The sequence below is a fragment of the Trichomonas vaginalis genome, chromosome IV (genome assembly GCF_026262505.1).
Source record: "Trichomonas vaginalis G3 chromosome IV, whole genome shotgun sequence".
Taxonomy (NCBI): Eukaryota; Parabasalia; order Trichomonadida; family Trichomonadidae; genus Trichomonas; species Trichomonas vaginalis.
The window spans coordinates 24,596,860-24,622,982 of NC_067206.1; the positions used below are offsets into that span (position 1 = coordinate 24,596,860).

At 32.4% G+C, this 26,123-nt stretch overlaps 8 protein-coding genes and 5 pseudogenes across 13 annotated transcripts, besides 7 other annotated features; 10 read left to right on the top strand and 3 right to left on the bottom strand.

The window, feature by feature from the left end:
- Positions 1–330: 330 nt before the first annotated feature.
- TVAGG3_0160980 (uncharacterized protein) lies at positions 331–3,118 on the bottom strand (the record flags this gene model as incomplete). Its single annotated transcript, XM_001313520.2, has 1 exon — positions 341–3,118. One exon carries the CDS (start codon positions 3,116–3,118, stop codon positions 341–343), a length of 2,778 nt encoding a protein of 925 aa, XP_001313521.1.
- A 755-nt stretch (positions 3,119–3,873) lies between these two features.
- On the top strand, positions 3,874–4,374 carry TVAGG3_0160990 (calcium ion binding; the record flags this gene model as incomplete). The annotated part of the gene is made up of 1 exon (XM_001313519.1): positions 3,880–4,368. One exon carries the CDS (start codon positions 3,880–3,882, stop codon positions 4,366–4,368), a length of 489 nt encoding a protein of 162 aa, XP_001313520.1.
- A 286-nt stretch (positions 4,375–4,660) lies between these two features.
- TVAGG3_0161000 (ankyrin repeat protein family) lies at positions 4,661–5,654 on the top strand (the record flags this gene model as incomplete). Its single annotated transcript, XM_001313518.1, has 1 exon — positions 4,830–5,492. One exon carries the CDS (start codon positions 4,830–4,832, stop codon positions 5,490–5,492), a length of 663 nt encoding a protein of 220 aa, XP_001313519.1.
- A 48-nt stretch (positions 5,655–5,702) lies between these two features.
- Positions 5,703–5,800: a mobile genetic element.
- Positions 5,801–5,952: 152 nt separating this feature from the next.
- Positions 5,953–5,990: a mobile genetic element.
- Positions 5,953–5,990: a terminal%2Cinverted (terminal inverted repeat of Banshee-A3 transposon ID:TVAGG3_0161020).
- Positions 5,991–7,163: 1,173 nt separating this feature from the next.
- Positions 7,164–7,200: a mobile genetic element.
- Positions 7,164–7,200: a terminal%2Cinverted (terminal inverted repeat of Banshee-A3 transposon ID:TVAGG3_0161030).
- Positions 7,201–8,401: 1,201 nt separating this feature from the next.
- TVAGG3_0161040 (RNA polymerase II transcription regulator recruiting protein) lies at positions 8,402–9,256 on the top strand (the record flags this gene model as incomplete). Its single annotated transcript, XM_001313517.2, has 1 exon — positions 8,402–9,223. The coding sequence occupies one exon, from the start codon at positions 8,402–8,404 to the stop codon at positions 9,221–9,223; it is 822 nt and encodes a 273-aa protein (XP_001313518.1).
- Positions 9,257–9,383: 127 nt separating this feature from the next.
- Positions 9,384–11,016, top strand: TVAGG3_0161050 (disulfide-isomerase C17h9.14C-related family; the record flags this gene model as incomplete). The annotated part of the gene is made up of 1 exon (XM_001313516.1): positions 9,400–10,590. The coding sequence occupies one exon, from the start codon at positions 9,400–9,402 to the stop codon at positions 10,588–10,590; it is 1,191 nt and encodes a 396-aa protein (XP_001313517.1).
- Positions 11,017–11,036: 20 nt separating this feature from the next.
- TVAGG3_0161060 (cytoplasmic translation) lies at positions 11,037–11,417 on the bottom strand (the record flags this gene model as incomplete). The annotated part of the gene is made up of 1 exon (XM_001313515.2): positions 11,132–11,413. The coding sequence occupies one exon, from the start codon at positions 11,411–11,413 to the stop codon at positions 11,132–11,134; it is 282 nt and encodes a 93-aa protein (XP_001313516.1).
- Positions 11,418–11,738: 321 nt separating this feature from the next.
- TVAGG3_0161070 (uncharacterized protein) lies at positions 11,739–12,749 on the bottom strand (the record flags this gene model as incomplete). Its single annotated transcript, XM_001313514.1, has 1 exon — positions 11,739–12,749. One exon carries the CDS (start codon positions 12,747–12,749, stop codon positions 11,739–11,741), a length of 1,011 nt encoding a protein of 336 aa, XP_001313515.1.
- A 1,850-nt stretch (positions 12,750–14,599) lies between these two features.
- Positions 14,600–14,675: a terminal%2Cinverted (terminal inverted repeat of Maverick-3 transposon ID:TVAGG3_0161080).
- Positions 14,600–26,123: part of a mobile genetic element that runs on past the window's edge.
- Positions 15,517–15,835, top strand: TVAGG3_0161090 (annotated as a pseudogene). Its single transcript has one exon. A coding segment is annotated over exon 1 (319 nt).
- Positions 16,964–18,749, top strand: TVAGG3_0161100 (annotated as a pseudogene). The gene has a single exon. A coding segment is annotated over exon 1 (1,786 nt).
- TVAGG3_0161110 (protein of unknown function, DUF4106 family) lies at positions 18,782–20,386 on the top strand (the record flags this gene model as incomplete). The annotated part of the gene is made up of 1 exon (XM_051224979.1): positions 18,782–20,386. One exon carries the CDS (start codon positions 18,782–18,784, stop codon positions 20,384–20,386), a length of 1,605 nt encoding a protein of 534 aa, XP_051109965.1.
- TVAGG3_0161120 lies at positions 20,763–21,300 on the top strand (annotated as a pseudogene). The gene has a single exon. A coding segment is annotated over exon 1 (538 nt).
- On the top strand, positions 22,351–23,356 carry TVAGG3_0161130 (annotated as a pseudogene). The gene has a single exon. A coding segment is annotated over exon 1 (1,006 nt).
- On the top strand, positions 25,109–25,805 carry TVAGG3_0161140 (annotated as a pseudogene). Its single transcript has one exon. A coding segment is annotated over exon 1 (697 nt).

Here is a 26,123-nt window from a genome sequence, read left to right on the forward strand (position 1 = left end):
ATCATCTCTATATAGAAGATGTGAAAATATACCTTCATCTATATATAGACGTAACAAAAAAAGTCACACAACCCTTCCTATCCTACTACTAACAAATATATATATATATATGTGTGTTGAATTTATTGTGTTCCGAATTTCAGTACAGAGAATATCGACATTCAAGTTAAGAAATCCTGTTTAAACAGAAATAAAGATGATAAAAAATTTTTAGTGTCAAAAAGTTTACAAATGTATACAGAAAGTACTTAAACGGAGTTTTTTTTGTCGACCTTATATAAATTATAACTTAATTTTTTTTACTTTGTTATTACATCAAATAAAATAAATAATATTTTTTTTAAAGATCTTCGAGGTTATCAGAACCATTTGCTTGGTATTGCTTAATGACATCCTTTGCAATATTTTCCAATCTCATTATCATCTGTTTTCTGGACTGCGAGTCCTTTGTCGGTGATTTATCACTCAAAGATTTCGCAGAAATTTTAGAAGGAGATTCTTTCGTTGTGTTGTTTGTTGCCATCAATTTGAGGGCCGTCAGAGCGTAGTCTGATACAGAAGCTTTGATTGTAGACTTGAGAGTTAGTTTGAGAACTCTTATATTCTCTTCAAACTCGTTGTTTATTCTTTCTAACTCTCTTTCACTTTCTTCTTCGAGAACTTTGAGTTCCTGGCATTGTTTCTCTTCTAACTTCTTAACTCTTTGGTTGTGCTTCCTGTCAATCTCGTATTCGTTCTGCTTAAGAAGCTTTTTCTTCATTTTCATCATTTCATTTACTTTAATTTGGGCTTGATCGTATTCACCTTGTTGTGTTAGCTTAGCGGCCATCTGCTTAAGGGATTCTACCTCTGGAAATACCTTGTTCTTGAGTTGTTCCTTCTCAATTATGTATTTCTTTTCGAGATTCGTTAATTCTTTGATATGGACGGTGTTCATCTTGGTATTGAAGCTCATCTCAACGGATTTGTAATGTTCTACCAAGGATTGGTCCTTCTTATCGATGAATTCGTGCTTCTTCGATTCATAATTTGTCAAAACTTGGTCAATAACGTCTTGGAATGCTTGATCGATGCATGTGACTATTTCAGCACGTTGGTCGATATCGTTTCCTTGAATCATTTGGTCAATTTCTTTGACTCGTTGGATATTTACCTCCAAAGCTGCTTTTCTTCTCATTTCGCTAAGTATTTTACCATTCTGGGCAACAAGAGATGGTAATTCTTGAGAATATTCAAGAGCTTTTTTGAAATCATATACTCTAACTGATTCTATGACCTTAATTCTAAGAATTTCGATCAAATCAGAGGTTGTTCCAACAACACTTTCCTCGACATGCCTTCTGATTGCATCCTTTACTGCTGGATTCGACTCATCGGATTTTGAAATCTTGGATTTAGAAGATCTAGCAACAGAACGACATTCTTCTGTAGCTGTTGCTCTTGAGAAACTCGATCTGCTATCATCTGTCCTTCTGTTTGTCTTTCCAGTCAGCTTTTTACTATCATCTTCTAATTCTGTCTCAAGAAGCCTCATATCCTTTAAATGGTTATGCATTAATTCATTTAAGTAATCAAGGAAATCCGAAAAATGATTTATTTGCTCTTCTTGTTCTTCCTCTTCTTGGTTGTCACTTTTTTCTTCATCGTTTTCTTTTTCCTCGTTTCCCTGTGGCTGGTATTTAGTGAAGAAAACCTTTGAAGCTGCGGACAGAGTGTTGATAAGTTCTCTGGTAGTGTAGGAGATTGCTTGGCGAAGCTTTAGAGAGTTCTCGGAGATCTCTGCGGCAACTTTTTGATTATCTATCTCTTGATCTCCAGATTCTTGGGCTACTTTCTCGCGAATTACATCAGGAAGATTCTTCTCGTTATCAAGGCATGATACAAGGTCATCGAATTTCTTGTCTAATGTGTCTAATAAATCTTGTTCGAGATCTGTAGCGGTGGCAGTATCATTTGCCTTGATAGATGTAGTATAGAAGTCGATATATTGCTCGTAAGTTGGGAAATCTGCCTTTGTCTGTTGAATATCTCTGAATAATTTCATAAGATTTTCAGATGCTTGGTAAACTTGTTCGTTCTCCGATGCCTGAGATGTAAGAAGCATCAGATCCTTTAATTCAGTGTAAATTACCATGAAAAAGCTATTATTTGTATTTGTTTGGAATTCGAAGACTAATCTCTTAGCATTTGCTTCTTTCTTCTCTTCGCTATCTTCCTCATCCTCTTCGTCCTCTTCTACATTTTCTGTAGGCTGTATTTGGCCAATAAAATTGTCAAATGATTCAATTTGGACTTTTATCAATTCCAGGAGCTGGTTGAACATGTCTTCACGTTTGCCATGATATTTCTCGATCATCTCTTCATTATCAGTCTTATTTCCCGTATAAACGTGTTGTAAAGGATAATAAGCCGAAAGTAAGTCATAAGACTTCCGTAATTGGCAGGATTGGTCGAAAAAGTAGACCGTAAATTTGGAGACTATTTCGTCAAGTATTTTCGATTGTTCTTCTTCCATTGGCTGAGAATAAGTTTCCGTACAGAAATTGAAGACGCTAATGAGAGATTTAATTACAGACTTGTTCATTTTCTCTGCAAAATTGTATTTAGCTTCTTTAAGTTTTCTGACTAAAGATTTCTGTCGGATTTTCTCGGCGCTATTAATATATTTATCGGCTAGATCAAGATAAGAGTATATGAGGTCTTGGCATGTGTTAAGCAATATTTCGATTGATTCACTGTCTTCTTGTTGAAATGCAAACGATTTGCATGCCTTTTTAAGATAATTGAAAGCTCTACTCTGTATATTGGTGGCTGTTAGTTGGAATGAATCCATTCTACCTTCGAATAAGCTTTGGCATGATTCGATTTCATCAGTATCATTTTGTCTTGCAGCAGATCGAAGATAATTCCAATTTGTTTGTAATAAACCAATGGTTGCCATTTTAATGTCGTTACTAAGTTTGACTATGGAGGCCGTATTATCGCTATCATAATTATTTTTGACAGATTCTTTCAATTTTCCTATTAAATCGTCAATAGCTGCAATTTGGTCATCAATACTAACCTTTGGTTGAAATTCCTGTATGGAACGACGCTTAGAAGAAGTAGATGATGACATTGTAATTTATTGAAGGGAAAAAACCGTTCTTTGCATTGTAATGAAAACTGAAATTGCTTTTCTCATTAAAATTATTTTAGATACAATATTACCTTTATTTTATTCTTTGCAATCATCAAAATTTGTCAAAAATGAATTGTTTCAGCTATTGAAGATTATTTTCTTGGTTATTCATAATTAGGAAATAAAATCAAATCATATTTTGATAATTGGAGATTAAAAATTGATATGCCTCGGATAGAATGGTTACAAATATTCATGAATCCAATAAGCATTATCTTTTTTTTTCATAATAGATTTATAATTTCAGTATTCTGTTTCCAATAACATGGAAAATAAAATTGTTCAATAAAATTATCTTGATTTGAATGCGTAGTATTTCATTATAGAACAATGATATACATTGAGATTTTGTTTAAGAGTTCAAATTCATATTCTCTCTGTTTCATGTTTGAAAATCATGTGTTTACATTCGTTACTTATCAAACAAGTTGTCGTGAATGTTTTGAATATATGTCACAACTTTTGATATAGGTAAATAAATATATATATGCCTTTAAATTCAAAAGATATGGCTAATTACTCAATAAATCACCTATCTTCATATTCAGATCCGATTTTCCCACATGATTCGGAATCTACTCATTTAAAAAATGCATTTTATGCTATAAGAACAAAATTTGGAAAATATAACTTTACAAAATTTGAAAAAAATATTACTTTACATGTCAAAATGAATATACGTTTTTTTTTAAGAAAAAATGGCTGTTGCTGGAATTTCAAGAAAGTCCCAGAGGGCTGATTTAACTGAAGAGCAAAAACTTGAACTACATGAAGCCTTCGATATGTTCGATACTGATGGCTCTGGCAAAATCCAGGCAAATGAGCTTCGTGTTGCATTAAGAGCACTTGGCTTTGAACCATCAAAGGATGAACTTAGAAGAATGATTACAGATGTGGATAAGAAAGGAAATGGCTATCTAGATTTCCCACAATTTATGGAAGCAATTGTTAAAAAGATTAGTGAACCAGATCATGATGAAGAGATTGAAAAATCATTTAAATTATTCGATCAGAACAAGGACGATTTCTTAGATATTGACGATCTTAAATATGTTGCAGATTTAATCGGTGAATCAATGAGCCAAGAAGAGCTTAATGAAATGATCAAGGAAGCTGATCAGGATAAAGATGGAAAAGTTACACTTGCTGATTTCAAGCGTGTTGTTCAACGTGCAACTTTATTTTAAATATTTATTTGATATTACAACTAATTACAGCATATCCAATGCTAAGAAATACTTTCTTCTTATTTTTTACATTGAATAACTACAAAAATAATGAATTATTATGAATATTATTATTTTCTAAGCAGACTTTGATAAAATTAAAATGAGTACGATAATAACCTTTATGAAGACATGAGATTACTAATGCAAATTTCCTTGAATGTTGTATGTTACCTTGATTTGAATACTTATTATTTCATTATAGAACAATGTCTTATGTTCTAATTTTGTTTAAGAGTTCAAATTCATAGTCTTTCTATTAGAATACATTTCATAATGGTAAATCTTGAAAGGCACGAACATTGACATTCATGTGTTTACATACATTAAATGTAAAACAAGTGGTTGTGAAAGACTTGAATATAAGTTACAACTTCTGAAGGAATATTAGTCAATTTTTTTTTGATTAGTCAAAAATTTTAATGTTTTCACTAACACGCGCAAAAGATCCCCTTACTAAAGCATGCGAAGAAGAAAATCTCGAAAGTGTTAAATCTCTTATAGAGAACGGTAACTATAAAGTAGAATCTTTAGGTTTACCACTCATTCTTGCGTCATATCATGGTCATCTTGAAGTTGTTAATTATCTTATCTATATTGGAGCTGATAAAGAAGCAAAGGATAATAATGGATGGACTCCACTCATTTGGGCATCAAGAGAAGGTCATCTTGAAGTTGTTGAATATCTTATCTCTATTGGAGCTGATAAAGAAGCAAAGGATAAAGATGGATGGACTCCACTCATTTTTGCATCATCTAATGGTCATCTTGAAGTTGTTAAACATCTTATCTCTGTTGGAGCTGATAAAGAAGCAAAGAATAAATATGGATCTACTCCACTCATTTATGCATCACAATTTGGTCATCTTGAAGTTGTTAAATATCTTATCTCTGTTGGAGCTGATAAAGAAGCAAAGAATAAAAATGGATCTACTCCACTCATTCTTGCGTCATATCATGGTCATCTTGAAGTTGTTAAATATCTTATCTCTATTGGAGCTGATAAAGAAGCAAAAGATAAAGATGGAAAATCTGCTCTTGATGTCGCAAGTGGTTCTGTGAAAAAATACTTATTATCAATTTGATTTAAGGGATCACTATCCTAGCTGTTAACAATTATTCATTTTTTAACGCTTACTGAAATACTTTTTCCCTACGATCGAATTGATGTTTTTATGAATAAACGTAAATATTGCTTACATTATTCATATTCTATCTTTTCACTGTTTCAAAATCTAAAAAAGATCTCTAGATGAAGGCTCAAGGGGTAACTAACGTGCATAATGCTACTCTAGGATTTTTGTTGAATTTTTTGACAATTGGCATGAAGCGTCATTGAAAATTAACCTTAAAAACCCGAATTGAAAGCCATGTCATAGGGGTGTAAGCGCACACTTAAGGATTTGCTCCAACGATAATGAGTATTCAATTTTTAAGGGTCCACTGTAAGGCCAAATAAGGCCTATCGTCGTCCCAAAAATATTGCTCAAGATGGTGTTTTTACTAAGGCCCAAAAATTTTTGGCCAACATTTCAAAACGAAGGATGTTGTAAACAGAAATTCATCAAAAGTGACACTTCAGAAAAGCTAAAATATTGAATTTTTGGAACTTTTGATAGAGCACGTTTTTAAATATTAATTAAAGTAAATGTATATTTTGTAAAGATTCTTTTTAATAAAAAAATTTTGAAGAAGAACACAAAATCTTCTGAAAAATAATATCACATAAACTCATATTATTTTCTAATATATAGCTATTTTATATAAAAATCAAATTCAATGATCTTAAAAGCGAAGGATAAACCTCAAAATTTACGAATATAATGAGTGGGAATATAATGCTTATCTATCATAAAACCATATGAAATATCAATTTTTGCTTTACGCCTAATTTTTGACGACAATTAGCAAAAAATGTTAAATGTTAACACTCAGTCCATTTGAATATGAAAAATAAAATTGACTTTGATTAAATGTTTTTATTTATCATGCAATTCTTCTTGCGACCAAAGATTTGAATAAAAGTTCAAAAAATAAGATAGCTTAAAAAATAATATACGGTAGTGTTTACTAATAGATGAATAGTATATAAATTCTATTAAAATGGATTTGATCCAAAAAAATATAAAACCAAAAATAATTGTTATAAGTTAAATGAAGAAGTAATTTAAAACGATTTTATTTATGATCAAATTTTATATATTTTTTTGGATCAAATCCATTTTAATAGAATTTATATACTATTCATCTATTAGTAAACACTACCGTATATTATTTTTTAAGCTATCTTATTTTTTGAACTTTTATTCAAATCTTTGGTCGCAAGAAGAATTGCATGATAAATAAAAACATTTAATCAAAGTCAATTTTATTTTTCATATTCAAATGGACTGAGTGTTAACATTTAACATTTTTTGCTAATTGTCGTCAAAAATTAGGCGTAAAGCAAAAATTGATATTTCATATGGTTTTATGATAGATAAGCATTATATTCCCACTCATTATATTCGTAAATTTTGAGGTTTATCCTTCGCTTTTAAGATCATTGAATTTGATTTTTATATAAAATAGTTATATATTAGAAAATAATATGAGTTTATGTGATATTATTTTTGAGAAGATTTCATTCTATATGCCTATGAAAAGTACTCTCAAAACTAACTTTTTCCTAATTATAATTAAATCTAGAATATTGTATTATGCTTAGTATTATTTCATTTTTCTCATTCAATTTAGAATTTACAAATGTCAAAAAATTGAGAGCAGTCACTTTTGATGAATTTCTGTTTATTACAAAATGATTCTTCAAAAAATTATTTTTCGGATTTTATTCGGTAAAAAAAACGTTACAGAAAACGCCTATAAAATTTCGAATTTTCCCTAAAAAATTCAGTGCAGGTCGATTTAAGAGATTTTTCAAAAATAATCATATCAGTAGATAGGGTATAATATAGAGAAGCTTTATGAATAACTTAAAATCCGGGAAACTCAATATTCAACGAGAAAAATGCTTAACGAATCTCACTTTTGGTGTAAACATCACAAAAAATTGAGAGAGCTTTCTGGTCGGAAGCCTCTCTTAACAATGTTTGTGTTTACAAATTGAAATGAATGCTTAGAATTTAAATATTAAGGATACAGATTATTAAGAGTCGTTAATGTGGAATTGAGAATAAGAATATAAATGGATAAATAAGTTTTTTGAAATTGAAAACAAAAATCGGAATTTAAGAAAACATTTAGCTCTAGAAAATAATACTAAGTTCAAGTTTTGACATATTAACTTTTCATTAAAACTTTCAAAATTGAGAAATATTGAGACTGCATACAAAAGTAAAAATCAAATAATAGTATGCCTTGTAAATTACAAAACAAAAATATTAGAAGAAAAAAGTCAATCAATATTGAAAAAAATTAAAACTTAAAAGGAAATGTGCAGAATAGAGATCTATTTAATTGTTGTCTAAAAAAATAATCAACTCTTTTTATATGTTTTATAAACCTAATTGATAAAATAAATAGTATTCCATATGTAGTTTGCAGTTTCGTCATTAACAGGAATTTTCTCATAAAAATTCAAAAATAAATGAATTCTATAAACATATTGTGAATTTGTTTTGAAAAAATTCTTTGATAAAATAAACTACTATAATGAATATTGTTTTGTCTTATAAAACTTCAAAAGGGGTCCAAAAGTCCTATTCAAAATTGAACGTTATATCACAACGGACAAAAATTCAGGATCTGATATTACCTCAATGTTATATCTCTACTCGATTAAAATGCCGATTAATTTTTCAGTCGATTCTTTTTCTATTTTCAATAGAATTCTTACGATAACAAAAGTGAATGAAACCCATGTATAATTTTTGTATGTTAGGTCAATATCACTCTCTATTGCATCCAAGCTCAAAATTCAGTATTATCTCAAAATTGAGTCCTCAATATTCTCAAAAGTTTTTTTGTAAACCTTACAAAATTATTAATCATTATCATGAATTACGATCCTCTAGTTGACGTTGCTATGTCATACATCCAAGATAACACAGTTGCTCTAAGTCCAACATCCATAGAGGAGATTAAGAAAATCTTTCAAGATTTCATCTACAACCCAATGGATTACTTAGTTTATTGTGAAAGACTCCTCCACTACGTTGATAACGCCCAATCCATTGAAAAACTCAAGGCTATACTTGATGTCGAGGATGACCCAATCCCACCAAGCCCCGTAATAGAGAAAGGATCTTCCAATTCTAGAAGGAAGACACGAACATGGACGAATTCGGAAGATATAAGGCTTCTCAAAGCCATCCACAAATTGGGATTGGAGAATTGGAACGAGGTGGCCCAATACGTGGGTAATGGTCGTACCCGCTCACAATGCAGTCAACGTTGGATCCGTGTTCTAGATCCAAGAATATCAAAAGCTAACTGGACAAAGGAAGAAGTCCAGAAGCTTATAGATTTAGTTTTATTATATGGCGAAAAATCATGGGCCAAAGTTTCGGCCAAAATGGGTAATAGAAGTGATGTTCAGTGCAGATATCGTTATCAACAGATTCCGAAGTCTCACTTATTACAGAGTAAGGCAGAGAAATCTTATGAATCTAGTCCTAAAGACGAATCTGTAGAAGAAGAACATTCGGAACCGGCGTCAATGACTCCAGATCCAATGTTATTCACATCTGCTGCACAGCATGATGTAATTATGTTACCTCAGGAATTGAAATTAGACGATCAAATTCCTTTGGTTGCTTCCCATTACGATGTTTTTAAGTCTGAATCTTTGTTTGACTCTTCTTTCTGGCTTCATTGAATATAAAATTTTTGCTATGAATTATTTATATTGAAATTACCAACTTTATTTACGTATTTCAGCCCACTACATAGTCGGGTTTTTCGATTCAGACACACGATTTATAATTATACAATTCTTTACACGAAATTGAGCAGAAATTGAAGTGAAAAGGTGACAAATCTCTTTCCAAAAATATGACGTTTTTCTTTGCATTTCTTTCGCGTTCACTTGATATCAATGCTTCAACTTATGCTCAAATCTTCAATAACTCCAAGAATTTGCCCGTTTTTGTTGAAGTTTGGGATCCTTGGTGTCCGCATTGCATGAAATTCAAAGATGAGTGGAAAACAATAAAGGAAGATCCACAATTTGCTGACAAAGTAATCATTTCCGATATCAATTGTAATTCAAATAAGAATATTTGTAAACAATTTCCAGGAAGCGAAACTCCACGCTTTTTCTGGGTAGAAAATCAACAAACATCTCCTGTAAGATACGCTTCTCAAGTTAAAAAATCAGAAATCATTAATTTTATCAATAAAAATTTATACGAGCAGATTATCATATTAAATCCTGAAGAATACACTGACATTAAGGATAAAATTAACAAAACTACACATGAAGATCGCTCAAAGCAATATTTCGTTTTCAATATTACAAATAAAGATACTGCTTCATTTAATATGGCTAGGAGCATTGTTTCATCATGTAAACATCTCCCTGTTCATTTTATCCTTATTAATGATACATATCATCATTATCCAATTTTATACGCCGATATATTTGGTAACCCGCTTAAATATGAAGGTAAATTTGATCACAGTAGTATTTCTCAGTTTGTCAAACAAAGATCTTTACAATATCTTTCATTCTTTTCAGAAACAACAAATTATTACACACAGATCAATAAGATTGATTTTGCAGCATTCATATTCCCCAATGATACGTTCTACAACATTTCTGAATTCGCTTCTTTGACTTTAATTGATTATTCAACTGTTCAAACAAATTGTGAGTTTTCTCCACGATTCTGCCGATATATCTATCAATTCCCTGATAAACAACCAATACTTGCTATCGTCCATCGTCACTCAAACTTATTCTATCTTTACAAATCAACTTTTTCTAAAAAAGGAATTGAAGAATTTCTGAAATTAGTGAAAGAAGGAAAAGCAAAAGCATATGGACCAGGAAATGGATTGATTGGGAAGGTCCTTGACTTCTATGTTTCAATGAGAGTCCAAGGCGGAGTTGTTTTTTATATTATCCATATCCCGATATTTTCTTTTGTTTTATTCTTCTTAGTTATCATTTATGCTATAGTAGATACTATTAAAGAAAGTATGAAATCAAGATCAAATGATAAAGATAATAAAATTGATTAATTTGCCAAAAATTTCGTTTGATCAACATATACGAACAGAAATCTATGTTTTCTAGGATGGATTTGATTTCAGTCCTGCTTATGCCATATGTTATTTTCTCTTGTTCCATGAAATAAATAGAATTTTTGATTTAATACTTTGGTTTTAAATGCTTAAATGATACTCATACTCGAGGTTATGCTAACGAATGTAGAATTGAGTATCAAAATTAAAGAATTTCAAATAAAAATAATTATTTGCCTCAAAACAATTAGAGATATACCCATAAAGCAATAATTCTGCGAAACAAAAGGAAATAATAAACTATTATAGAAAAAAATAATTGTATGAAAAATATATCAGAAAATATCAAAATCCGAGTATTAAAGAACAGAGAAGATAAATAAAAAAGTTATGTGTTCACTTAAATGTGCATTTGCAATGTTGTTTATTGATGATTTTTGGATGAAAAGTAAAAAAAAAGTAAAATATGTCTTAATAATATATATTTAAGATATTCTATCTATCTCTTTTGGAGTTGTACAAATAAGAAAGTATTAGCTTACTCGTGGTGGTGGTGGAGGGATTCTTCCTGGACAACTTCTTCGAGTGTGTTGAGCTTCTTCATAGCGCGGCGGTGTGTGCCGAGGCGCTTCTTGAGGAATTGGCGAGCAGCACGGCGGCGCTCGATCTTGATAAGATCCATTGTATGGCGTTCGTATGGTTGCCAGCCGACAAGCTCGTGGACGATCTTACGAGCGAAGTTAACGCGCTTGCCAGATGAGTGGAGACCGCATTCACGCTTTGGTGCAAGAGCCTTCTGTTGTTGTTGTTCCTCAGACATTTTCTTAGAAAAGAAGAACCAAACCGTAAAAAAAAATTCAAAAATTTTATAAAAAAATCAATTTGACTTGTAGTTTATATTACACAATCGAGATATATGATTTTTTATCAAGAAATTTCTCTGGATATTGATTTTTCAAAAAACAAAATTTAATTTTCTAATCATATCAAGCCAAGCAATTGCCCAACCAAAATATTTTCTTCCAAGATGATAAAACCCAGCATTACATTCTTATTATAGAAGATATATTTTAGAAATATCTTACTTACATAAAAAAAAGTATCCTAATTTTGCAATAATACAATATACAAAAAATGTTTAGTAATTAATCAGGTTGTCTTACTTTTGGAACTGAAATTTTTCTTACAACAGGGCGTTTTACAATTGGTTGTTGCATTATAGGTGTAGAATTAACTGGTTGAGTATTTACTACAGGTTGGTATGAAACTTGTTGAACATTCTGAGTCTGGATTTGAATTTTAGGTTGAGAAACAGGAATTTGTTGATGGGTAGGAGTCTGATGTGTATTTGTGGTCTGTACGATTTTAACTGGTGAAGGTTGAGCAGGAACGAAGCTGTTTTGTTGTGGTTCTGTAAAATGTTGAGTAACAATCGGTTGTTGAGGAATAACTGGTGGGTTTAATATTGACTCTGTAGTTCTTGATGGTTGCGAAGGCTGTGGTGGTACTTCTGGAGGAGATTCTTGGATTGGAGAATCTTTTTGTTTCTGTTGAGAAGGTTTTGAAGGATTTCGGCCAAATAGTTCTGTATTATATTTAATAATCGTATTATAGTATGCATCTTGAGCTTCTGACGTCTGAAGCAAAATCTTCGTTTCTTCAAGAACTCTGTTTGTACTTGACGCCCAATTAGCTGATGCGATGGAATTTGAGTTCTTCATTTTGATTTCGTGTATTACCTTTTGTAAATATTGTATTTCGTCGTCTAAAATCTTTTCTTCTGATTCTAAAGCGCCAACTGTGTTTTGATATTCAAGATTTTTCTCATTTTTCTCGAGTTGAAGCTTTAGCTTCTCACGATATACTAAATCATAAGCTTGTTGTGCATCTTGTATTTTTTGTTGATAAATTTGTTTCGTATTTTCAATTTCTTTCATGATATCTTCATTTGTTTTAGTAATTGACTCGAGTTTCTGCTTTTGAAGTTGGATTTGAGTTTGAATAGATTGAATTTGATTTGAATCTGAAGGATATTCTTGATTTGCAAGCGTGAGACGCTCATTTTCATCAACAGTATTAATTAATATGTTGATAAGAGCTGTCTGACTATTCAAATCAAGCTGCTTTGTAAAGGGTTTCTCCTTCTCTGAACTCATTTGTAATTCAAATTTTTTGGAATTGAATGGAAAGTACTTTAAAAACTCATGTTAAGAGAATTTTAAATGTATATTATGTTTAGTGATATATTTTTAGATATTTCTAACTATTTAACTTTGTTCAAAATCTCCAAATAAATTTCAAAAATGAAATTTTGAAAATTATTTTCTAGATTTTTATGATGGATTTTTTATTTTTGAATTTTTTTTGGAATTCATAAAACACATGTGTCGCTTATTTATCATCAGTTACATTAATTCCTTACTGAATTTTAAAGAAAGATCATGAATATGTTTATCATTTTGAAATATGTCATCAATTTATAGTGGAATATTAAAGATAACAAAAGCATTACAAAATCATCATAAAAATTTGCCTTACTTCTTTTATTTTACCAAATTGAATGTCAGATCAACCATTTGAGTATATTTTTCGAACTGCATACAATGATATATATCATGAAAATTGTCCAAAAGCTATCAATATCCTGAAATATCATGATGATATTCAAGAATTAAAAAATCTTATTATCAAATTAGATCAAAAATCAGTAAATGAATCAGATATTCAAGACGAATTAAAGCATAAATTCGATAAAAATATTGATACAGCTGATTGTACAGGTATAAAATCATTACAAACACAGATTTCAGATTTAATCTTATCAAAATTTCAAAATCTAACAAAAATATGCTCATTAATGATATCTATTTTACATTCTATGGATAAAAATTATGATAAATTTACTGAAATATACAAAAATTCGCAAGAAATCGTAAAAAGTATAAATCTTGAATGCCAAAGCGATATTACTATATTCGATACATCTAACAAAATGAATGAGTGGATTGAAAATTCAGTTGATTTAGCCATAGAAGCTAAAAAATCAATTGAACGTACATTATATCATGAAAAACCAACATGTCATATATGCCCATATTGCAGAATACATGCTTCAGTTACTTATGCATATCCTTGCCATCATTCTGGCTTATGTAGTGAATGTTATCAGAAAAAATTGAATGATCCAAAACTTTTTTATACCCATTGTTCTTATTGTAAAAAAGTAGTTACAGAGCTTCGTCCATTTAGAGATCCTAAGATCAATTACTAAAAAAATTAACAAGACTGTAATGTGATCTTTTTGAGTTTTTTTTTGTATTTCGAGGTTAAATAAATTAACGTATTGCACCAATGTGTTATAACAGGTCGATTTATAATAAAATAATTATTATAATAAATTTGATATTCAGCGACGGCGCTACGCGCCTTTTAGCATTCTGGGCATGTAAGTGCCCAGAATGCAAGCTTGAGAAATTTGAAACTTCGTTTCAAATTTCTGCCTTGCTGTTATGTAAAAAGATTTTTTTGGTGTGAAAATTGAATGTAAAAATAAAATTTAGTTTTTTTCCTGAGATATGGATTTTTTTAGAAGATATTAGAGATGTCAGTCTCAATTTACAAATTTTTTTTAAATTGAGAGGAATTTTAATGATACGATTTTATTTGATATATGGATTTTTTAGAAGATTTTAAAGATGTCAGTCTCAATTTATAAAAAAATTTAAAATTGAGAGGAATTTTAACGATACGATTTAATTTGATATATGAATTTTTTAGGAGATTTTAGAGATGTCAGTCTCAATTTTTAAAAAAGCGGTTAATGTGTCGCAAGCTTGAAGTCTAAAATGGCAAATACTGAACTTATTTAAAATTTGATTTAATAAATAAATCATACTTTATATCAGTATCCTAAAACAATTTTTAAAATAGAGTTTTAAAAATCCAAAATTTCATGAAAAGTGACAAAAATTGCCAAATTGCCAGTATATGAGATTTTAATGATATCAAAAAAAAAAAAAAAAAAAAAGGTAGTGGGGCTTCCAGGCACTTCGTGCCCTCTAGCCCCGAAGATGTTTAGAATATGAGAGAGGTCCTATAAACCGGAGAAAGTGTCATATAAACATCTGTCATTTTACTCAGAATTTTCATGAAATTTACACCAAAAATATATTTTAGGGTAGAAGGGTATATCTAACCTCTTTTCTAACCTCTTTTCTACCCTCTTGAATTTTCATGAAATTTACACCAAAAATATATTTTAGGGTAGAAGGGTATATCTAACCTCTTTTCTAACCTCTTTTCTACCCTCTTGAATTTTCATGAAATTTACACCAAAAATATATTTTAGGGTAGAAGGGTATATCTAACCTCTTTTCTAACCTCTTTTCTACCCTCTTGAATTTTCATGAAATTTACACCAAAAATATACTACTAGGGTCATTTACGAAGAAATCTCAACAATGTCTTTACGATGAAGTCTTGACAAAGTCTTTACGAAGAAGTCTCAACAAAGTCTTTACGAAGAAGTCTCAACAAAGTCTTTACGAAGAAGTCTTAACAAAGTCTTTACGAAGAAATTCATGAAAATTCAAGAGGGTAGAAAAGAGGTTAGAAAAGAGGTTAGATATACCCTTCTACCCTAAAATATATTTTTGGGTCATTTACGAAGAAGTCTCAACAAAGTCTTTACGAAGAAGTCTCAACAAAGTCTTTACGAAGAAGTCTTGACAAAACATTTACGAAGAAATTCATGAAAATTCAAGAGGGTAGAAAAGAGGTTAGAAAAGAGGTTAGATATACCCTTCTACCCTAAATTATATTTTTGGGTCATTTACACTCATTTACGAAGAAGTCTCAACAAAGTCTTTACGAAGAAGTCTTTACAAAACATCTGTCAAAAGCCGCTTTTTAACTTCACTTAAAATGCCACGTAAGCTACGTAAGAATATACGTAAGAGGAAGAGAGCATTGAAACATCCAATAGTAAAACTGACACCACAACAACAGTTGCAACAACAAATGCTGAATGACCCCACTATGTTGCAACAAATGTCAAGCAATCCTATGCTTTTAAACCGAGTTGTTGGTGCACAGAGTGGAGGTTTAAGAGCGGCACTTTTAGCGAAAATGGCAGGCTATGGTGGAGCTGCAGACGGAACAGCCTATAACCCTCAAAGTCAAATGAATTTGAGTTCACTCAAAAATCAAATAACAGATGTCAAAAGTCAAACATAGACATACAGAAGCAAATAAGTGAAAACGAAAAGAAACTAGAATATGACAGACACACAAAGAAACTCAATGAGTTAAACGTAGAGAAAAAGAAGAAAGAAGAACAACTGAAAGAACTAAGTACAGAGGAATATGCGAAAAAAGTGTCAGAAAAAGCAGCAGAAGTAGCAAAAATGGAACAAGATGTTATAAATTTGAAAAACCATACTACTCAATATAAAGTACTGAAAGATGAAGAGATAAAACAAAAAGCCATGAAGACATATATGGATAGCGATGAGTATAAAAAAGAAGTTGAAGCAAATGTAAAGGCAGAAAAACTTTTACAGTTGCAAAACCAAACCGTACAGTATGAAAACTTAGCACAAGAAAGTAAAATAACGACGCAGCCATGCAAAAGGCAATGAAAAGCGCAGAATATATAAAAGCCAACAATGACTGGTTAGATGCCCAAGCCAACGCTAAAGCAGCCCAACTCATAGGGTCAATAAGGACAAAAATACAAGCGGATGAAGATAGTTCAAATGAAGCTTTAACAAATGCTGACTTTAAGAACGCCTTCGAAGCTCTTCATAGTAAGGTGAAACAAGTGAACGACTTCTCATCTGGAAAGAAACTGAAGTCTGAAGGTTTCGACAAAGAGTTAAGAGAAGTAGCACAAAATATGACGAAAATAACAGATGCAGCAACGAGACAGGCAGTTCAAAGTGCCTATGACGCCGTTAGAGCAACTGTTGTGAAAAGTCAAGAAAAAGAGTTACAACAGACCAAAACAGACCTAGTAAAATGCTTTCTTAAGAACGAAAAGTCAGGTAGGACATTACGCTGCAGATGGAACATATGTGCCAGCTGGTGGAACTTATATACCACCAAACCCTCCAAGAGAAGCACCTGCACCAGGACTACCTAAAACATTTACATCGTCACATGGACACAGACACAGGCATGCACCAAAACCAACACAACAACCAACACAACAACCAACACAACAACCAGCACAACAACCACCTCCACAACCAGCACAACAACCAACACAACAACCAGCACAGCAACCAACAGTTCAAAACACTGCACCACAACCACAAACAGAGCAAGGACATAAAAGAAGTAGAGAACAAGGAAACCAAGAATTCTTAAAATGCTTAAAGAAGAGTGTGGTTTCCCAGATACTGTTGACTTTAGTGACAGATATAAGAAGCTATTGGAAAGTTCAAGGATGGAAATACTGACCCGAACCTATTTAGCTTTATGGCTCAGCACCAAAACGGATATAATCTCAAACCTGGAAAATACAAGCTCGCTAAGGGATATGATTTAATAGCATATCATCCAAATGACATGGATGAATTTACTCCGAGATATTTGATGTCAGAGCTAAATGACAATTCAACTTTCGTCATGAAAAGCGTAAAAAATAGAGACGGAACGAAAGAACAAAAGCTTATGAATGCGGATGACGTAGATAGGGAAATTGTTAAAAACGGTCTCGGAATATATGAAATGCCAGCAGATGAGGTACAAGAAAACTCCACAGGAAGAACTAGTTCAGATACAACCAGACATGGAAGAAATAGTTCAGCAACAACAGCTAGAAGAGCCTGAAGGAAACGAACAAGTCACTCCTTTGGAAACTAACTTCACAGAACTAGATGAAGATTTGGAACAGCCGAAAAATCTTGACCCTCAACAAGAGTATGCGGAGAATATGGAATCTTTCCAAGAGTCTAAGAAAGATTCGGCTGACATAGTAGAAGAATATCGAAAATGTTTGCCGACATACAAAGACTCCAACATCAGATGAAAATATTCAGCATAGAATGGAAGAACTGAAAAAAAATGTACACAAATACAACAACCCTTTTTACTTACGAGCATTTAACGTTCAATCTTCGGATGAACTCGGTGAAAATAAAAGGTTAAATTTCAAGAAAACATATAGAAATGAAACATTGTTTTAAAGTTCATTCAGAACCTAACCAAGATGGAAACAAACCTACTTTTGTTTCTGCAGACGATGGAACTACAATGAGATGGGGTCATAAAGCTAATTCGGATAGGTGGTTCATAAACTTACAACCACAATTCCAAGAAGTTGTAGACGCATGGAAGTCAATGGTGAACCAGATATTAGCTGGTATTTTAAGCGCGGCTTTAATGCCATTGAAAGATATGAAACATGCAGATATTTTGGACCAGTATGAAATGAACATGGCTGATGGAAATATAACACCTGACGTTCTAGAACATTTATCTCAAAGAACTACACAGAACCATAAAGATGGTATATTTGGTGAAGAGTTTAGAAAGAAAGTTAGGGAGAGAGAAGGAAGAGAACTATTGTACATGACTTGCAAACGAAAGTTTACAAAATGTCATAAAAACTTACTTTGCAGACAATGAACCGAGAAGGGATGAATATTTAAGAAAACTCAAATGGACAGTACCAAATGAAATGTTAGTATTGAAAAACATGTTCCTTGACAAAATAAAACCAACTACAGAAATAAACGACGCAAGACTGAAAGATTGGGTAAAAGCTTTCCCATTCACAAAAGATATAGTTGGTAACATGGAAAGAAAACCAGAATGGCTACAAAAAACATATATTTGGAAACGAGCTTATTCCATATGGACAGGCACTGTTTGAAGAGCTTGAACCAGAAACTCAGGAAAGAGTCATGCAAACAATACGCGACGACTCAAATACAGACTATGACAAACTCTTTCTAGGATATAGGTTACCTGAGATGGGCGACCAGAGCCAAAAGGCAAAAAGGACATGGGAAATTTGCAACATACTAGATGAACATAATGCAAAGATGCAACAACTTCAAGCAGAGGGCAATGAAGGAAAAAGAAGAGTTAAAAACTCAGTCAGGAAGAAAGTAAAGCTTGGTCGGAGTGGGTTCTATTATGACATATAAATCCAACTATTCTATATTTTTACTCATATGAAATGTACGCCGCTCAGAATATAACGCCAACAGTTTTGGATGCCATGAATGGAAATGTTTCCGAATGGTATAACGAATGCGACAATGCCATTAGAAGGTCAGAAATAGTTCCTGGAACTTACGAATATACAACTGCTGTTTCTTATGGAAACGTAGGTGAGTTTGGAGAAGGTTCTTCAACAACAGTAGATATTGCTTGCGACAGGTTTCATATTATTTCTATTGACAACTCATTCTTATACGTGGAACAAGACATTGAAATAAAACCTTCTGCCAAGTTGTCTGACAAGAAAGGTTGCAATGGAATTTTCTATGTCGGATACCAATATGCTCCAGAAGTTTTTATGGGATATAAGATATATTCTAACTCTGACTTAGTTCAAACAGTAACATGGGCAAACTATGAATGGTTCGCTTTGAGAAACTCAGTACAACCACAAGCTAGAGAACAAACAGACCAGTACGCAACCATTGAGAAAATAAGAAGACTTGACCCTAACGTTCCAGGAGTTTATGTTAACCTTTCTGGTTCAGATGGAACTGCTGCCACTAAAGTAAAACTGAAACTTAGAGTTCCTTTGTCATCTTTCCTCATCTTCAGGTTTTTAAGATACTTGCCAAACTGGGCAGGAAAAATTTCTATTGAACTTACTCCAAGCAAAAATAACTTAGTCATTGCACCAACACAAGACCCATTCAGCATTGCTGTAGCTGGAACTGGTGGAGCCAAGTTCTGTGACTTTTGCAAAGACAAAGTTGACTTAGACTTTGGTTTCTCAAACTTCAACACTGAAGTAAACTACTATTTCAATGCTGCTGGAACTGCTTGGGACCCAGTTAAGTTCACATGCGAACAGTTTGAATGCAAGAGAATAGAAAGCAGACTTGCAGTCTATATGTTGGACCCAGATATTTCAAATGCTTTAGCTGCCAAATATATTGCAGTTCCACTTATGTTCCCTATACACCAAATATCTGTCAAAGACTTTGCAGGTGAAGTTGGAAACCAAAGTGCTGACCCAGGTGCAAGAACAGATATTGCTTTGACAACTGCAATGAAACATGCAGATACTATGTTTGTACTGTTCAGACGAACTATAAATGACTATTCTTGCTTCTACAACCCTGGTATTAAATACCATATAAACATAGATGGCAAATACTATCCAAGAGAAGAATATTCTACAGTTGAGGATATGAGGTCATACAACTTGACATTAGATGCTATGAACTTTAACAACAACTTCACAACAACCATAAACCCTGAAATGCAAAGTTCTATTATGCCATATGTGAAAGTATGGACTCATACAGGAGGTCAAAAAACTCAATATACAAATGGAGACCGTTCAAACTTTTGGCTTGGCATTCCATTTGCTGACTCAGAAGACTTTATGGGTGGTATTTCAACTGTTGGTACTGTACAAATACAATATACTGGTGACAGAGACGGTCCAGATGAATTGAAAGCAAAGAAGTTTACAAAACCAATAGCACTTTTCACGGAAGATGCTCTTTTGAAGATTCGTTCGATGAAACCTGCTGGGGCTCCTCAGATTGGCATAACGACAGCTTCCATCGAGCAGATTTTGGCAGCAGGTCAGTAAGTTGTTCTTGAACTGACTTCTCTCCGTCAAATATTGACAGTACGCCAGTTTTGACATAAAATTGTATTATAAACTTACCTTTAGAAATATCGGTCAGTTTTGTTGTTATATTTTTGTCAACGTCAAGAACTTTCACCATCTCGGTTATACCAACTCTCTCTGCTTTATGAAAATATTTTGGTTCAGCAAAGACTGCTATTCTATAACATTTTCCATTGTTTGTGTAAAGAACTACTCTGTCAATGAACTTGTATTGTTTGTGTGTGTAAACTTTGTTCTGCTTCAATTCGAAGAGATACTCAAATACGTCCATCTTTTTATTCTAAGTAAAATGTCATTTCCGAAAAATAGAAGCGTAAGTGTTTCAAAAGGTTTAATGGCGATGGCAGATGTGAAGTTAAATTCACCAACTCAAACAAACAGTCAAAGTGTTATTGTCAATGTCAAAGAAAGAGATGTTGAAATGGGGAAACCATACGAAGACCAAGATGGTATAACAATAGTTCCTGTAAAAGAACAACCAACATATCCTGAAGTTAGCAGAGACTTAAGTTCTGTTGCAGATATTCGAAACGACTACCAACAACTTAAAGACAAACTTAAAACTCAGGAGAAGATTTGTCAGGCTTTGGGTATAATGTTAAACTTGGTTGAGCACAACCCTGTAAAAGTGAACTCATATGTCATCGCACCTCATGAAATTTTGAAAGAACTATTGAAACTTTTGACAGAGGCAGACGATATAAACATCAAAGAAATAGAACCCGACATTGCTTGCTGTGGTGTTTCATATAATGTCATTGACAAGATATACGTTATGAAAGGAGGTGAAACGTTGAACTTAAAATATAGTTTCCCAGACGTCATAAAAATATTTTGACGACCACAACATTTCATTAAAATTTACTTGCTAAGTAAAAATGGCAGAAGACATAGTGGTTTATACTATTACGACTAAAAACCCTGAGTCATATAATTCTATAACAACAAACTTACAAAGTCCTCAAGGACGATATTGTAAACTGACCTTAAACACGATGACGACTAAAGCCTGTTTTGCTCTTTTGACACCAGAAGACTTTGTTGTTGTGAATGGTAAAAAATACTTCTTTGAAGATACTTACTCAGATATACCACCAACAGGTTTTGTTGACTTATTTAATACTTTAAGGACGGATGTAACATGTGCTGCAACTAGAGCAGTTTCATTATGTTTGGATGTCCGACTGAGTTTAGTATAAACGATATGAGCTATAATACAAAACTTATATCTGGTTTTTACTACCAACAGTTTCCTATAACAGGAAAAGGTGTCATACAAGGAATGTCTGTTCCATTGACTTTAAGTACACCTATTTTATATATTGTTTCAAACTTAGGTTCAAAGTGCTATTCGAATGTCGACAGAAACTACTATGACCAAAAAGATACTCATGCGTATAAACAACACTTTCTCTGCTGGTTTGCCTATTGTTCATTCGAATGCAGAGTTTTCAGCTTTAGTAAACTCAAACACTTTAGCAAACATAAACTTAACCTTAGTCGACGCAAACTTTGTTCCTGTAAAACTTTTATGTCCTATGTATTTGTCAATGACGGCAGAAAGTTTCGAATTGGAAGATGCAACTGGTGAAAGTATTGTACTACAAGAACAACTTCAACAACAAATAGCTCAAGAACAACAAATGCAACAAATAGCTCAAGAATAAAAAAAATATTTTTTTTATTTTTATAAAAATGTACAGAATAGACGTTTCAGATTTTTATGACTTCCAAGCGTTCAGAAATATGTGTCATTTAGAGACTATAACAAAGCAGTCGAGAATTTGAAACGTTTAGTCATTTATGTTGACTCTGCCCCAGAATGTTATGTCATGAAAGAATGGGATGTTGTCTTTAACAAACCAAGAGCAACCATAGTTTCAGAACAAGAATGTAGACAGAAACTTAAGAAAATAAAAGTTGTACAGGTTGGCATGAAGATGTTAGATGCTTGGGATATCTTATTGTCAAAGTTAGAAGATTTTTCAGTTCGTGGTATAAAGTTCTATACACCATCTCCAAACTTCTATTCTATCTTCACTGGATATAAATATGAACAAGTAGAATGGAAAGAAAATATTATAGAAGCTTGGTTAGACCATGTCAAAGAAATTATATGCAATGGAAACGAAAGAGTCTATGAGTATATCTTATGTTGGTTTGCAAACATCTTACAACATCCAAGTGCTAAAATGAAACTGCTCTCATTATAATTGGAAAACAAGGAACAGGTAAGAACACATTCTTTACAGATATCTTATGCAAACTGTTAAGGCTATTCGAATCCGAATATGACAAAACTTAGAAAACATCTGTGGCAAGTTTAACTCCTCAATAGAGAATATGAAACTTATAGTATGTAACGAACTTCAAAGTATAGATACAACAAAAGTTTTGAACTCAGATGCTTTGAAGAGTCTTATAACAGACAAAGTTGGAGTTGTTGAAAGAAAATATAAAGACCAAAGAGTTTGTGAAAATGTTGCAAATTTCATTATGGTTTCAAACAATACTGTTCCGATGAAGTTAGAAAGTTCTGACAGAAGATATGTAGTTGTCAGAACGTCAGAAGCTCATATGCAAGATACAGAATATTTTGACGCTTTGTCAGAAACTTTGACATCTGACTTTTACAACCACTTGTTCTCATATTTCATGACATTAGATATTTCTAAGTTCAATCCAAGACAAATTCCATATACCGAAGAGAGACAAACATTGTTAGAAGCAAACAAGAGTGTATATGAACTGTTTATAGATGAAAACGACTTTGAGTGTTTAGATGAAAGGTCATTGTACGATGAATATAAACAATATTGCCAAGAGTATGGTTATATGACAGCGTCTAAACGAACATTCTTGGCAAATGTCAAAAATCTTTTAGATGTTCAGAACGGCGTATATACAAAGAAAAATTTTTCTGAGTAATTTAAAAAAATATTTTTTTTATTTTATTGAAATGTACGCTGAGTTTGTTGAGAAGACGTTGGGAAACTTGTTTGTTAGATGAGAAATATGAAATTCACTGTTGTGAGTCATTGAAGTCAGAAACAAAAAGACAAAAAGAGTTTTAAGCGAATGGGAGCGAAATGACGGATATGCTGATATGAAGATGGGTGGAAAACACTATCTTAAACATGTTGTCATTGCAACTCATTTTATACTGAATCCTAACAATTTACCTTTTGTAGACCATATAAACCGATAAGAAACGACAATAGACTTGAAAACTTACGTTGGGTCACTGGTTCTGAAAACAATAAGAACAAAAGCAAATTTGGAGATATAGTATTCGAATTTGTCGACGAACTAGAAGATGAAGCAATTGAAATTACAGACTATGGCAAGCATACGTTTGAGTTTTACTACTACAGCGAAGAACAGGACTCTTTCTACTTTTATACCGGCGTAAACTATAGGAAATTACAAGTATGTTTTACTAAGGCAGACTATGCTTATGTATACGCTAGAGATACAGATGGAAAATACGTTAGACTATTTCTTAACAAATTCAAGAAGCTATATGGCATACCATTTTAAAACGTTTTTAAAAAAAAATATTTTTTTATCCGATAGAAAAGATGACGAAATATATTTCAGTCAACAAGTACATGACAGAAGTCAAAGAAGAACTAGACCCATTCATATATTTGAATGTTTACTTCTACCATTTTGAAAAGTCTACTTTGACAAAGTTTGGAACATCGAACCTGTTAAGTTTGCTATTGTGACTAAAAATGGTGCGAAATTTGAAGACTTAGACATAGAGGTTTGTTAGCAGTCAAAGAAAATTTTGACAGAAGGTTCTCAAACCTTAAAGAAGGCAAAGCATACAAACTTGTTATACCTTATGAACCAAAGAAAGCAGACGACTATGAATATTATGAGTCTAAGATAGTTGAAGTTCAAGGTAAATTGGGTAAAAAGATTTTAGAGTCTAAGCCAGTGTTTGCCCTAAAGAGGAAGAGAACATTGACATTGACCCAGAAATGTTCTAAAAATAAAATTTTATTTTTACATGTCATATCTCACCTTCTCTGGAACTGGTTCAGGTTCTTTCTTCTCTTCTACTTTCTTCTCTTTCTTTTCTCTTTCTTCTTCTTCTTCTCTGGTGGAGTTATGTCAACTTCTCAGAACCATATTTTTGTAAAGTTCTTTGTCCTTTAATAGCTCTTCTATTCTGTTTTCTATTTCATCTTCAAGAACAGCGCATGTGCCTTCTTTGCATTCTAAGAACTTTTGTTGGACTTCATCTTTCCAATCGGCGTCATCTCTGTCAACAAGTCTGTCATTGACAAATTTTAAGACTGCTCTTTGTAATGTTTTATGGTTCTTGTCATTTCCCAGAAACAGAACTTTAGAACAAATTCACCTTTCTTGTTTACACTATGTAAGATTTTATGGTCGACAGAAGTTTTAGAGTCAAAAAGCTTGTCTCGAATATAGATAGCGAAATCGCTAGACATTTTCAAAAAGATAAAAATTTTAATTTTTCTAAAAATATGTTAGAAAAAAAGTTTGCTGACATTGACAAGAAATTTGAGAATGTTTTAAACAAGAACAAGAGGAAGTTAGAAAATGCTCAGATAAAACCCATACATGACAAGTTCTTATTTGCTCAGAATGGTATAACAGGTTAATCGCACCACCTGGTCGGGTAAGACTTTCACTTATCTTAAAATGGCTGCACAACAACAAGAGACTAGATGAGAAGAACCCATTCTATGAGTTAGTTGTCATTTGTAGTACTTCTGGTCAATTCGATCAAACCGTAAATTCGTTCAAAGATATTATAAAGAAGTCTAAGTTAGTATGTATAAAAGACTCTGAGTTGTTAGATTGGATAAAGAAGTACCAAAGAAGAGTTTTGAAGTATAATGCTATAAATGAGTATATAAATTCGAAGTTTAAAGACCCAAATGAGGAAATGCAGAGAATATTAGACAAACACCACTTCAGAAACAAACAGAAAGAGATAGAATACATTTCGAAGAAATTGCAATCTTACGATTGGAAGACTTACCCTCACAGATGTCTTCTTATCTTAGATGACTTTGCTTCTCATCCTTTGTTAAAGAATAGAGAACAAGACATGTGTCGAATTCTTAAGAAGCTCAGACACTTTAACATCTCAGTTGTCATTTGTGTACAGACAGCCAAGAGTTTAAGTAAGGATGTAAAGAGAATACTTACTGACATTGTACTTTTCCCCGGATTGTCCGAAGACGATTTCATGGAACTTATGAAAGAGTCCATGGCAGGTAAGTTTGACAGACATGAACTATGGGAGAAGTACAAAGTCATACAAGACCCTCATACTTCTTTCAGAATTCATATCTACGCAAACAAAGTTCAAATTGTAAAAAGTCAAGCGTAAAAATAAAGAGTGCAATTTACTCTGCTTGTTTGAAGTTGTCAAAATACTCTGTTATTTTTCACTGTTTTCATAGAGTTTTGGCGACTGGGGTTTCTTCCCTACTCGCTGTTCTTCTTTCGGTTTTCCGAGGGAAGCAAGCATATGAGGAAATTCATGAAATTTCATACGGAATTCAATAAAAATAATGTTTATGTTAGAATGTTAGATCTAACATGTTTTCTAACATGTTTTCTAACATGGTCTAAAACATACAAAACTCATGAAATTTCATACGGAATTCAGCAAAAATAATGTTTATGTTAGAATGTTAGATCTAAC